Below are 14,480 nucleotides of genomic sequence, written 5' to 3' on the forward strand. Positions count from 1 at the left end.
CCTTTCCATGGAAGGCTGGCCTGGCCGCTGGCTTTCTCCTGGCTTTCCTTTAGCTGGCAGGCAAAGAGGTTTTTGTTTAAGCAAGCTTTTAATGTGTAAACAGGGTAGCTTCTTATTGGGATGTTTTATTTATCTTTTAAACCTTTGCATGTCTTTTAAATAATTTTATATTGTTTTATTTGGTGATTTTAAAGGTTTTTAGATTTTATTGTGAAGATTTTTAACTTGATTCTCTGAGAGCTTCCTTGGGTCCCATTCTGGGAGAAAGGTGGCATACAAAATAATTAAATAAATTATATTATATTATATTATATTATATTATATTATATATGCTTTTTCATACTTCACCATGCTTATGAACTTCAAGGAAATAGGTATATGTAGCACAGTATCACAGCTTTTGTAATAGTGTCCTGTCCAGTATTTTAAGAATCTTTTTATTAAGAAGCTTCATGAAGCAATTCAGTCTTATGCTTAAGGAAAGTTTAAGGGTTTATCTTTAGAGAAGTAAAATTTATCTTTAAACGGACCATTGTGATTTGGGAAGTAAAAGAGAAAATGCTATTTTACTGTTCAGTGACCAGTGGTTCATGACACACCACTCCTTCTACATCAAACTAGACACCACACAGGGGCTATAGGCTGTTCCACCCCCCAGGGGCCATGTCTGCTCCCCCATGCACTCCACATACTTCTTTCTGTTGATTGCAAAGGATATCTTTTGGGAGTTCGGAGGGTGTTTTGCACATTTTTAGTTTATTTTGGGGGCCTGGGGTATATCAGAGAAAAAATGGGGATTCAGTGGACTTTGGGGCACTGGGTTTTGTGAGTTTTGAAAGTGAGGATCTGAGGGCTGCTTGTGTACCATGAGCCACATCTTTCCCTATGGCCTTGGATTTGCCTTTGTATATTTCCATTTTGAAGCAGAATTATTGTGAAATATTTAAATCTGAAGTCAGTAGTAATAATAATAACTTTATTACAGCCATTTGGCCCGCACAATTACAAAATTCCAATTTAAAACATAACTTAGTTTTATACCATAGGTTCATATACAGGCAGATTGGAGAATATAAAACAAATGATAGTTTATAAAAAGTAAGGATAAAAAGTAAGGATAGGACTGCAGTAGTGATTTCACAATATTAGTATGCCAATTCCTGCCACTGTTTATAGCATTTTTTTTTTAATGAGGCAGTACCCAGTTCAGATGTGTATGTCTCAATTGGTTAGAAAGGATAGAGACCACCCTATCCTTCATGATAATTTCTCATATCTAAAATACGAACTAATTTAATAGTTGCTTTACTAACTAGGATCTTAAACCACGTTCAAACAAAATCTAAGAGCCTAAAGAAAAGAAAAGAAAAGAAAAGAAAAGAAAAGAAAAGAAAAGGCACTGTTGCTTAGAATGTAGGTCTTTTTCATTGTTGCTTATCTAGGCTGTGTGTTTGGGCTGTAAAGTAACTATAAATGGGAAGTAAAACCTTTTTGGATTGTTATAATGTAACATAATGTAAATAATTCACCTGAGAAAGAATGATATATTTATTTTTTTGGAAATGGCAATACGGTTTTTTTAATTGCAAATCTGACTTTTTAATCTCTCTGTCTAGAGTTCTTAATTGATGAACTGGAACTGAATAACCTGACAGTCCCACACTGACTTGTGTCTTTTGGAAATGGAGCCTAAAGTTGGCAACCTTACATTTAGCTTTCAAAGAAGCTCAGCATCAGACGATGACTCTGGATGTGCTTTAGAAGAATATGCATGGGTCCCTCCAGGTCTTAGACCGGAACAGGTGAGAGATGGATGATTGAGATCCTGTTTATATGCCAATGGAACATTAAGTTTGACAATGTACTTATGCAATTGGTGATGGTGTTGGTAGGGGATAATGTAGTTAGTAGCAGCCCTGCTGTTGTAGAGGATGTTTTGGGGATATTCCACTGACTATACTGGTTGTGAGGTAAGGGTGGGAGTACTGCTATTCTTATCTGCTATTCTGCTATGGTTGAATGGGGAAATGGTTTGCATAAGGGGATATTGCATACCTGCTTACACAAGTATTTCTACTGCACAACTACTGACTTAACCAATAATTATGTTGGTGTAATGCCCCAAGGGGATTCCAGCCCGTATCTTTCAAGCTTTTCAAAAACAAGTAATTATGTTCCTTTGCAGCCTTGTTTTAATATTTTTCTTCCATCAGGAATTCACAACGTTGACCCTTAGCTCTTCTTTGGTGCCTGTACATGTTGAACCAAAGAGCAAAATAATGAAGATAATTTTCTCCATTTAGGGAAATATGTATAATCCATTCCAGACTTATGAGACATTGAACATCTAATTAAACTAATATGGCCGTCTTTAGTTACAATAGTAAGCATAGCATCTCAGCCTACGTTGCTGTAGGAATGCCTATTTCTGTATCTACTAGTTGATATGATTTAAGATTGTTATGCTAATTTAGTCTGCAAAGCTGATCACAAGCAGGAATGAATGCTTGTTATGTGATTTAGCTGTGGCATCTTGTGAATGACTTCTATTTTTTATTTTTAAACCATTCTATAAGGCTACTGCTGTTTTCAAGCCAGTGGCCTAGTTCTCATGTTGCAGTAAGAATTCTTTATGAATGAGCAAGTGTACTGGTGCATGCTCCTTGATTCTCCTTGGCTTCTCCTGCCAAAAGGAGCAGCTAAACAAACCAGGAAGCTTCTGTTATATCTGAAATGAGATCACTGGCTTGTTGCGCTCTTAAACTAGAACCATATACCACTTTTTGTTCTTGGCTGTGTACCAGCATATTTGCTTATTCACAATAAAGCAGAATTCTGAATTATTCTACTTGCTATGACCACTGAATCAAATTGATGTAATTTAAGTACATTAGACTCGCAACTGCAGAGTATCTATTGTCTATTTAAGCTGCATTTTTGCCAGTAATTTATTGTGGCCCTTTAAGCAATCTGGAAACAGAATCCTCTTGATGGTAATAAAGAAGCTGATTTTATACTGGGATTTTGTTAGTTTGTTCAGAAATAATTCTCCTGTTCTGTAATCCTAGTTTAAACAACAACAAGAATAACCTGTAGATGTCCTAGAAGCAAGTTCCAAGCTGTAACACAATTTTCTTTTTGTGTGCTGCATGGGACAGAATAGGCAAATTCTGAATGACTTCCCATTCATATCAGATAGGAAATACAGCTTTATCCAACAATCCAAATGTTTCTACCAAAGTTGAGATGGGGGAAAAATCAATTTAAATCAGCACAGGTTTCCAGAAAGGTTTGCTGCTTTAGTCTATTCAATTCTGGGAGAAAGTCAGGCTGCCTGTTAGAGTTGTTTTGTGGAGAGCCTCACGGATTGTGTGCTAAAATACAGAGAAAGAAAACATGGAACTTAAACAGGCCTACTGAATATCCCTGAAGGAGGCGGAAACTAGATGTACATAATTTATGGCACCCTAATTGTTACTGGAAATTGCATTCCAGAGCAGCAATTCAACAGCTGGGTGCTAGCTATCTGAGGCAAACTAGTTTTGCTGAGTTTGCTCATCTGGTCTTTGCAGGAGGTACGGTGCTGAAAGTACAAAGCAGAAAATCTAGTGTGCCTTGTAAACAAAACCCAAGATAAAGTAGCAGATGAGGATTTTTACAAAGGAGTGACTATGTGTATTTCTGTTCTCCAATTTAGGTACAGCTGTACTTTGCTTGTCTGTCAGAGGAGAAGATTCCTTATGTTAACAGTCCAGGAGAGAAACACCGAATTAAACAGCTTCTTTATCAGCTACCACCCCATGATAATGAGGTAGATATGGATAAATATTTCATACCCTACTGAGCTTTACCATAAGAACAGACTTTTGGATGCAATTAAATGAGAGGTTGCTATTACACTTACATTCTGTTTAGCATGTGTTGGCTACTTTAAAAACAAAATACTGAATGAGGCAGGCCCTAGCTGCTTTGAGTCTTCCTATTTCTAAAATTATGGCAATAAACTGTAAACCTTTACACCTAAATATCCTGAAGGCATCAGAACCTATCTGATCTTGGAAACTAAGAAGAATCAGGCCTAATGAGTACCTGGATGGGATCTGCCAAAGAATACCAAGTGCTGTAGGCCAGTAACCCTCCAGATGCTTTGGAGTTTACCTCCTAGAATTCTTGAGGATTGGCCAGGCTGGCTGGAACTTCCAGGACTTGAAGTTGAAAATATGTGCAGGGCCACAGTAGGAGAACCATGACTGTAGACCAGGGTTTCCCAGACTTTGGTCCTCCAGGTGGTTTGGGCTTCAACTTCCAGAAGCCCAAGCCAGTTTGGTCAATAAAAAAGAATTCTGAGAACTGAAGTCCAAAACATCTGGAGGAGCAGAGTGTGGAAAACACTGCTGTAGACTGTATTTCAGAGGGAGACAGTGGTAAACCAGCTCTAAGTATTCTTTACCTAATAAAAATCATTGGAAATACAAGGGGTTGTCATAAATTCACTTGCAGAAAGATATGCACCCAGTTTGTAAACAGCATAGTTTACACGCACTTTACATTTAGGAGAACTGTTTTGCCTGGTCACAGTTATCCAAGGGCTGACTAACATGATTAGATTACTGTAACATACTGTATGTAGGGGTTGTCTTTGAAGATTATTTGGAAGCTTGTATGAAACCCACTGGATGACCTTGGGCAAGTCACACACTCACAGCCTCAGAGGAAAGCAATGGCACACCTCCTCTGAACAAATCTTGCCAAGAGAACCCTGTGATAGATTCACCTTATGGTCACCATAAGTAGAAAAGAAGTGAATAACAACAACAATAGAATAGTCCAGGAGCCTTACATGGTCTGAGAGACTTCTGCACCCCCTATTAAAAACAGTTGCTGAAAAGGCTCCACTTTGTCTACTAGAGGTGTGACACACTATTCTGCCATGTATTGAAGAGGTCCGCTGGTCTGTGTAAGCCTGGGAGAGATCATTTTCTAAATCAGGAAGGGTTTGAAAGTTACTTGCAGTTTGGGAAAAGGCCACAAACCAGCCTAAAACAGATCAAGAGGTTTTCCATCAAAACATGTCAAAAGTTTGCAGTTTTGACCAAAAATGTTTGTTGACTGGAAATGATGAAAGTTGTAACTTAACACATTTGGTGGGCACTACATTCATGTAGAGCAGGAGAACATTACTTTAAAATTAGAAAAGTTGTCTCAGTGCAGATTATCTAGCAATGCTTTAAATTGTAAGATTTCCTATACTCTGCTGTTCCATCTGTTTCAAAGTAAGACAGAATTCTTCTATATTGTATTGACCCATAAATTGTCATTGGCCACATTCACCAAAAGCAATATGTGGAGTCAGAACACAGCTGTACACACGGCCACTGATGTTTGTTTCATGTTACTGAAGCAGTTCATTGGCAAAAATAAAGCAATATAGTAGTAATGGAAAGAATAGGAGAACACTCTGTGCATCATTAAAACAGCCATAAACACAGGCTTTTAGTATTAAGTAGAAGAGCTTTTTCCATTTTAAAGAGAAATATGCATTTTACTTTCAGAAATAATCTGACCTTTGTTTTCTTGAAGGTGAGATATTGCCAATCTTTAAGTGAGGAAGAGAAGAAGGAGCTTCAGATATTTAGTTCACAAAGAAAGAAGGAAGCACTGGGACGAGGCACAGTCAAATTACTTCCTAGATCAGTAACACATGCTCTTTGTGAACAGGTAATATTTTTATTTTATTTAGATTTATGTCTCACCTCCCCAAACTGGAACTGGGATAATTTATTGTTCCATCTGTTTGAATTCAACTGTATCAAAAACTTTGTAAGAAGAAACAAATAGCAGCTCAGTTTTTTTGGAGGGGGGGTGTAATAGGATTACTTAAAATTTACAAGGCTCACCTGTGTTAGACTGCTATGTGGTCAAATCATTTCCTTTGGCCTGTGTTACAGTTTCGTAAAGAGCAAGCAAATAAATAAATAAATGATGCCTGAAGCACACCTGAAAGTCAAATGGAACAATGGAAAACAATCTTTGAACTATCCTGTTTTTATTTGTAGTGTGGTACAAAGATAAGTGGAGGTGAAGTTGCAGTATTTGCTTCAAGAGCTGGGCCTGGGATTTGCTGGCATCCATCCTGTTTTGTGTGCTTTACATGCAACGAACTTCTTGTTGACTTAATCTATTTCTACCAAGATGGGAAAATCCATTGTGGTAGACACCATGCTGAGCTACTCAAGCCACGCTGTTCTGCATGTGATGAGGTAATCTTGCATTCACACAATATATAAGGCAAAAGTGGTGATGAACTTTGTACTTCTTGTTCAATTAAGTGACTCATTTTTGATAGGCATTTGAAAAATAACATTCTTGTGATCTCTACATATTAACTTCTCCATTAGTATATCGAAGAAATGTAGCTTGAAAAAATATTGATAGATTTCACATAGTAGCCAGGGCACTGTGCATCTCTAAACCTTTGTCTAAACTATTTGTTCCCCCTAGATTATTTTTGCTGATGAGTGCACCGAAGCAGAAGGTCGCCATTGGCACATGAAACATTTCTGTTGCCTTGAGTGCGAAACCATACTTGGAGGGCAAAGATACATAATGAAGGATGGACGGCCATTCTGCTGTGGATGCTTTGAGTCCCTTTATGCGGAATATTGTGAGACTTGTGGGGAACACATAGGTGAGTATCCCAACACGTTTACATCTCCAACTAACCCACAAATCAAAATTCTGATCTGATGTGCTGGAAGGAGCCCCTTCTTCAATGACCAAGGATTGTAGCTGTATTTGCCCAGTTGGTGGCAGCGTTGGCAACCAGTCCTCTTGCAGCGCCTATTCCCTAATGGGTTGTATCTGATTTCTTAAAACCAGCATTTAAAAACTGGTGTGAGAAAATTTCAGTCTCTCAAAATACTCTGCTGCTGACTTCAAAGTCACCATATGTCAATAAGGCTTCAGTGGGAATAACGTGTTTGCAGAGTTATTCTGTCAGTATATTTAATTCTTCATTGTGCTGTAATTAGAACTGTTCATTTCTTTATTACTTGATCTATTAAATTAGCATAACACCCAGTAGATGGGGTACTATAATCACCAACTGCTGCTGTGATTTCTCTGGGGGGGGGGTTATACTTGTGCGCTCAACCCTGTATTTTCTTTAGGCCCCACTATGGATATTGGCCTACTGAAATCTGTGATACTTTTATAAGACTAGAGCACATTTCAATCATCAGTGCAGTAGGTACTAGTCCTACACAAGACTTTATGCCACAGAAAATTTGTTAGCCTTTAACATGCAATAAATTTTTTGTTGACAAGTTAGGACCTAAATGTGCTTAATTTAAGTTATATCTGTGGTTTTAATTTAGTGTCTATAGTTATGGGTTTGTCATTATTTTTAAATTTGTCTATTGTAGATAACATAGACTAGACAGAAAAAAATTCTAATCATGTACAAACTCCTTTAAACATTAGCCCCCTTTTTCCCAAATAGGAGTTGATCATGCTCAGATGACTTATGATGGACAGCACTGGCATGCAACAGAAACTTGCTTTTCTTGCGCTCACTGCAAAGTTTCCCTACTCGGCTGCCCTTTCCTTCCCAAGCAAGGGCAGATTTATTGTTCCAAATCCTGCAGTCTTGGAGAGGATGTTCATGCTTCAGACTCTTCTGACTCTGCCTTCCAGTCTGCTCGCTCAAGAGATTCCAGAAGAAGCGTTCGCATGGAGAAAAGCAGCCGGTCAGCTGATCAGTGCCGGCAGTCTCTCCTCTTATCCCCAGCACTGAACTACAAATTCCCTGGTCTTTCCAGTACTGCTGATGATACACTTTCTCGGAAACTGGATGATTTAAGTTTGTCAAGGCAAGGAGGAAGTTTTGTTGATGAAGATGTCTGGAAAGGAAGGGGAGAGGAAATGCCTGATGATCCAGAGGAGTGGGCTGAACATGAAGACTACATGACTCAGCTGCTTCTAAAATTTGGTGATAAAGGCCTCTTTCAGCAGCCTGTGGAAGTAGATATTAGATCAAATGAGCAGTGGATCTGTGAAAGCATGGTTAAGGGAAGATCAGAATTGGAAAAAAACAGTCAAAGCCTAGCAAGTAAAAAATACCAGTCAGATATGTACTGGGCACAATCCCAAGATGGACTGGGGGATTCTGCATATGGGAGCCACCCAGGACCTGGAAGCAGCAGGAAAATCCAAGAGTTGGACATGGAACATGGTGCAACTAGGTACAAACATGACCAAAAGCAATGGTATGATGACTCACTAGAGTGTTTGTCAAACCTGAAACAACAAGAGCAATGTGCTCGGGATTCAATGGATTCCCTTGCTTTATCTAATATCACAGGTAAGACAACTAATGAGACTCAATCTATTTGGAGAAATCTATGTGATTTAGACTGTAACAGACATTAATAATGGTAATAGATTTTCTTCTACCTTTATCCTACAAGGGATGTTTTTATATTTCTTGTTTTCTGTGTTTCCTCGTCATTCATGGGCTGAAGACTTCTCAGAGGGATTTATATACAACTTCTTTTCCTTACTGGTCAGTTTAACACTGCATAGAGCCATTTCTTGTGAAACAAGAAAGCAATTGTAGTGTGTAACCCATATACATTTCTTTCTATAGCTGAGCCAGATAGAGGAAACTTCAAAGTGTGAAAGCCCTATAATTAGTATCACCTAAAGAGATTAATAACAGAAAAAATATGGTATAGGTAAAATTTAAACTATTTCTGCAACTAAAATTTGACTTTCCAATATAGAAATTACATTCAATTATACTTTCCACAGAGAAAATGAATAAATGATTTTGCAACAGAATTGGGAGAGGTGGTGGTGGTGAGGTATTAAGCATATTTCACTACAGGGTGTTTTTTCTCCTCCTCTCTTAGGTGCTTCTGTTGATGCAGAAGTCAAGCCAAGACCTTCTTTGTATTCATTACAAACTTATCAGGAACTGGAGGCAGAGGACTGTGAGAAGATGAGCAACATGGGAACTCTGAATTCCTCAATGCTTCATAGGAGCACAGAGTCCCTAAAAAGTTTGGGCTCTGAATTATGTCAAGGTGAGACATTACCAGAAGAAAAAACGATGCATGTTCCAGTATTAAGAAGATCCAAATCACAGAGTAGGCCTCAGCAGGTTAAGTTTTCAGATGATGTCATTGATAATGGAAATTATGAGAATCTTGACATACGTCAGCCTCCCATGAGTGAAAGGACTCGCAGACGTGTTTATCAATTTGAAGACCATGGAAAGAGGCACCATCATCGTCACAGGAGGAGTAGAAAGTCTCGTTCTGATAATGCACTTCATTTGGTTGCAGAAAGAAAACCCTCCCAAAAGGAAAGATTTAATTTTTATTCTCCCCAGGATTATGGCAAGTTTATACAAAATAAAAGTCCTCATGCAATTCGGGCATACACCCCAAACTCATACAGTCAATATACTCATATTGCCTCTAATTATGCAATGGAGAATCAAAGAGATCAGTTTTTTGGATTCTTTGGTGAGGAGGAAGACTCTTGGTGTTCATCTTCATCATCATCTGATTCTGAAGAGGAAGGATACTTCTTAGGCCAGCCAATTCCACAGCCCAGATCAGTGAGATACCCCTACTATACAGATGTGCTTTCTAGTCCCACTGCTGAGCTCCCCAGTTCTCAGTTTGGACAGAGAACAAAATCAAAAAAGAGAAAAGCACACAAAGGCAAAAACTGTATAATTTCTTAAGTTTTTAGAAGTAATGGTGGACTCTGTGCCTACACTGTTTTTCAAATCTTAAGTAGATAAATGGTTTAAATAAAGCCTATAGCATGGACAGTTGATCCATGTTCTTACCAAGCCCCTGGAGTTAATCAGCAGAATTAAGAGGGTCATAAGAAGTTTGATTCTATACAGCTGTAGCATTTAAAAGGCCCTTCTGGCAATTAAAGATAAATTGAATAAAATGAGAAAGAAATGTGCACTACGAAACAAAAAAGAACATTTTTCGTTAAGACCTCTTTTCCTACTTCAGTTGCCTAGTTAAACTCATATTCATTTAGCACAGATGTGGGTAATGTGTTGACCTCAGAATATGGGCTGTACAACAGAATACAGCACAGCAATGCTGGACTGCACCTCCCATAAACTTTTAACCATTTACTATGCTGTCTTGGACTGATGGGAGCTGCAGTTCAGCAACTTCTGGAGGACAACATACTACTTAGCCCTGGGTTAATGCTACATGTATGAGCTGAAAGGAGACCAAATGATGTCTTAGTCTGGTGCACACCTCCCCCTTTCTTTTTCTTTTTTCTTGGTGTGGTTAGCAGGACCACAGTGACACTTGATTTCATTTTCATTGACTCTCAAAGTGTCATATGCAAATCAGGAGTAATATTTAACAAAACTGAAGCTTGTTAAAAACAAGCAAACGTCAAACTGACCAGAGTTTATTGGGTGCAAACAGAGAGCCATGATTTAAAACTAACTGCTCACTATCAAAACAACTTATATTTAAAGCTGAATTTTAACTGTGATCAGTAAACAGGTTTGTCTAAATCACCTACTTAGCTAAGAATGCGGAACTGGTAATGTCTCTTGCCCCAGTCCTCCAAGCCTAGCAGCAGCATTGCATGATGGAAGTCTGCTCAGCTGCTAACAACACAGAGAAGAATGTTTCCAGTCTCCTCTCACCTGTGAGTAAGGCTGCAGTGAAGAATTGCAGTATGAATCCTGCTTCTGATTGTCACATCCTCACTCACTGGCAGGAAGGGGCTGGAAACCTCCTCCTCCCAAGCCCTGATTACCATCTGAACAGATTTCCATGTCTCAATACGGCTGCTGTCTGGTAAGGTAGGCTGGGAGGTATTTACAACTGTGGCAATAATGGCACTCAATATAAAGCATATTCAAAGGCATCAGTTACAGATCTGTTACCACAATACTGGATGCTAACCATTATTGCCACACAAAACCTTAAACCAAACTTTGAAACTAAAATCTACTGCAATCCCCTTCTCAAGATCTCATTTTGGGAGACATGTGGGATATAAATCCAATAAATAAAATAAAGACTAGGACACCTTTCTGTGTGTGGATATAGTACTAATGCAGGTGTGGACAACCTGTGACATTCTGTGCTTGCCAGACTTAAAAAATATTCAGAGGGATGCTGGTTAGTCCTCCACCAAATTTGGTTTAGTATTATGAACAAACATAGCCAGTATCTCATTTATACTATGAATCCCTGTTTATCCTATTATCTGTACTAATATAGCCAAACAACTTTGATGATGAACAAGATGCTCTCATTCTGCAGAAAATAACTAAAGTGTTTAAAAGCCTATCAAACTGACTGTCCTGTTTAATTTTTATCTGAGTGGACTTCACTCAGGTTTACTGCTCTTAAGCAACTATTCACTGTGTTGTAAGCCAAAGCCCCCATTTATGAAGCTAATTGTATTGTTAGCAAGTATGCTTACTGTTGTAAAATTCTGACTGTCCGAAACATTATCCCAACTCTCAAATGTAGTATATGAACAGCAGTTAGAAACAACTGATATTTATAATGTAGTTTTTCATAGCTGAAACTATGTTCATAACACTGCAAATAATGTACATATTGTAAAGTTAAAATTTAAGACTATTTTTATATCCCTGAATTGCAAGACATGTTTAAAATACAAAGAGTAGTTTTATTCGAAGGTTTAACATCAGACTGAGTCAGACAGGGGTTTGTTAAATGTTCATACATTTATAGTAGTGACATGTTTAATTTCTGACAGTAAAGCTCTGTTCGCATGGTGGAGCTATGTAAATACTGTTTAAGCTATGGTTCTTAATATTAAAGGAATTATTTATGGGTCAAGAAAATAAATTGTGTAGGTAGTGCACGCACACATCCTGGTACATACAAATCTACTAAAACACAGTTTGGAATTACATGCAACAGAGTACTGAATAGTCATTATCTAGTTTGAAAAAAAAAGTCCTTTGTGAGGAGTTGGCACCAACAGCATAATATGGAAAGTTATATAAGTAGCAGAAACCTAAAGATGATTGAACCACCATGGAACTTTGCTTCTGCCTCAGCTTAAGAATGAAGCTGACATTATGCACAGGGAAATACGACCCCAGGTTGTAAAAAGAAAACTGGTCTGTGGGGTAATTGAAAAAAGAAGGATGCTGCTTTCAAGTCTCCTTTCTATAGCAGGCCAAATGCGGCTGCACCGTTCATTCTGTAAAAGCATTACAATAGGGCCTGATCTGTTTCCAGTCCCTTGTCTAGAACAAAACTTAAGTTGATCAGTTTTGTTTAGCCTAGCCAGCAGAACCCCAAGATCTCTCCAGATTACGTAGCACCAGTGCCAAATTCATCAGGAATGTAAAGTTAAGATCATGTTCCTCCTGCTTATACAACCCATTTTATCATTTCTCAAGTTATCTATTTGGGATAAATCTTTTCAGAGCTCCTCGTAGTCTTAATGATATTCCTTATCCTGCCTGACCCCAATATCTTCCAGGGGTACATTACCAGACTTACTTTGGAAATGTTAAGCCGTGAATAAGGCTGAACCCTACTGAAACGAATGACTTCTAGTGGAAGTTGTCCATAGAGTTATGTTGGAGGACCTAGAGGTTCCTAGTGAGAACACCCCTCTAGCCACTTCTAGGTCCTCAGAGCAACTATATGACTTTTAGGACATTTAGAGAACATTTAGGTTGGGTGGGTAAGTGAAATCACAGGTACCAGTCCACTGTCATTTAATGTGATTCCCAAATGTGAGTGACAAGGACATATCTTACAAGCATGGCAGTTTTTCCAGGAACAAGTCTCATGGTTGTTTTGCACGAGATGCATATGCTTAGAACACTGAAACTAGAGCGCTTAAAGTGCCACATCATAATTTTGCAATGAAAATTTAGAATAGGTCAGTATCATTATATTACCAATGGACACAATATCATTTGTACAATGTCAAATATACCACTTGTACCTGCTTAAAATACTGTAGTTGTCTTCATAGACCCATTTGTTTTGTTTTTTTAAATTGTTAATACTGCAAACAACGAACACACCACAACCAGACCAGTACAGTACATACTTTCTCCAATTCCTTTGCTTCTAGGATTAAATACATACTGAAATTGAATACTGTTTATATAACATCTTTCTCAAGAAAATCCCAACTCAGAATGACTTAGAAGGAATTTAATTAGAGGCCATTTCAATTTACAAAAAAACCCTAAACTATAAAAATAACACCCTAGTTTATTTAAGGATGGTATTCAGACAATTTGTTTATGCAAAAAGGCTACATTTCCTAAGACAACAGATATGTAAATATACATAAATATAATTATACTGTATATACAGCCTTCAAGTCAGTATTAATAAAAATTACAAAATTGTCAATTGTATTCAGATAGCATCCTGTTTCAATAAATGGGGCAACCTATTTTGTACTATACTGACCAATATTCAATATGACTGACCAATATCCAATATGACTTATTTTACAATCTAAACTCAAATGGAATGTAGAAATACTGAGATTAAAAAATGGCCATAACACTGCTTTAAGCACATTCTGCCTATTCAATAACTACCATGTGAATAATGAAATGATGACCTTGTCTTAGGAACACATTTTAAAGAATTCTGCATTTATTGAGAGAATGATTTTTTCCTGTAGCACATACAGTCATTGGGAGAAGGTCATTAGCATCTATTAAACATACAGTATTTACATATGAACAATTCAGAAATGATTTTAGGGTTCTTCAAATTCTTGACTCCTGGCATCATATTCTGCAATGAAGTGTTTAAGTTCTTCAATACATCTCTCACCAATCTCATGCAAATTCTGTCTCAAGGAAAACTGGATGGGTTTTTCTAATGAATGGTCTTTTTCAATCAGCATCTTCACTACAGCACCAAAGGTTTCACAGTCCTGTCTGTACACCTAGAAATGATTTTGAGAAAATAATGAATTAAAATGTAGCAATATGGATTAATGTTCCACTTCAAACTGCATCATGTAAAGAGCAATATGCTAAGTTGAGCTTTATGCTTTCTCAAGTACCAATTGTACGGAGATGTCAGTAACCAGGAGTACATTTTGCCAGTAATGTATACTTTACTAGTTGTGACTATCAGGAAAAAGCAGACTTGGCTTCAGTTACACATCTACATACATTCTGAATGTATTACTGAGACACTTACTATATTAGGCTGCCACTTCAGCTGATAAGAGAAAAGAACCAGCTTGAATGCTGGTGGTGACCACTAACAGGGCTAATTTTTTAATACTTCATACTATATGTTACAAAAAGCAGGAATTCCCTCCTTTACTCCTCCCTTTAGGGCACGAGGGAGGAACACGGATGACTGTCAAGGTTCTATTCAATTCTTAGGATTTTCTGCATAGTCCTTACTTCTGGCCCTAGCTTCTCATTATGAAAGAGGAAA

The 14,480-nt window shown here is 37.8% G+C and overlaps 2 protein-coding genes across 6 annotated transcripts in view; one reads left to right on the forward strand and one right to left on the reverse strand.

Annotated features, from left to right (window-relative positions):
• Positions 1 to 13,028, forward strand: part of PRICKLE1 (prickle planar cell polarity protein 1) — an 83,835-nt gene extending 70,807 nt beyond the window's left edge. For both annotated transcript variants that reach the window (XM_042468164.1, XM_042468165.1), the window contains 7 exons: positions 1,617 to 1,802; positions 3,698 to 3,811; positions 5,581 to 5,718; positions 6,057 to 6,260; positions 6,502 to 6,688; positions 7,502 to 8,362; positions 8,913 to 13,028. In XM_042468164.1, coding sequence (XP_042324098.1) covers positions 1,683 to 1,802; positions 3,698 to 3,811; positions 5,581 to 5,718; positions 6,057 to 6,260; positions 6,502 to 6,688; positions 7,502 to 8,362; positions 8,913 to 9,754 — 2,466 coding nt within the window. In that variant the 5' untranslated portion in view covers positions 1,617 to 1,682 and the 3' untranslated portion in view covers positions 9,755 to 13,028. The remainder of the gene's footprint in view (positions 1 to 1,616; positions 1,803 to 3,697; positions 3,812 to 5,580; positions 5,719 to 6,056; positions 6,261 to 6,501; positions 6,689 to 7,501; positions 8,363 to 8,912) is intronic.
• A 177-nt stretch (positions 13,029 to 13,205) lies between these two features.
• Positions 13,206 to 14,480, reverse strand: part of PPHLN1 (periphilin 1) — a 42,227-nt gene continuing 40,952 nt past the window's right edge. For all 4 annotated transcript variants that reach the window (XM_042468167.1, XM_042468166.1, XM_042468168.1 and 1 more), the window contains one exon: positions 13,206 to 13,974. In XM_042468167.1, coding sequence (XP_042324101.1) covers positions 13,783 to 13,974 — 192 coding nt within the window. In that variant the 3' untranslated portion in view covers positions 13,206 to 13,782. The remainder of the gene's footprint in view (positions 13,975 to 14,480) is intronic.

Source organism: Sceloporus undulatus, chromosome 5, assembly GCF_019175285.1.
Source record: "Sceloporus undulatus isolate JIND9_A2432 ecotype Alabama chromosome 5, SceUnd_v1.1, whole genome shotgun sequence".
NCBI classification, from domain to species: Eukaryota; Metazoa; Chordata; class Lepidosauria; order Squamata; family Phrynosomatidae; genus Sceloporus; species Sceloporus undulatus.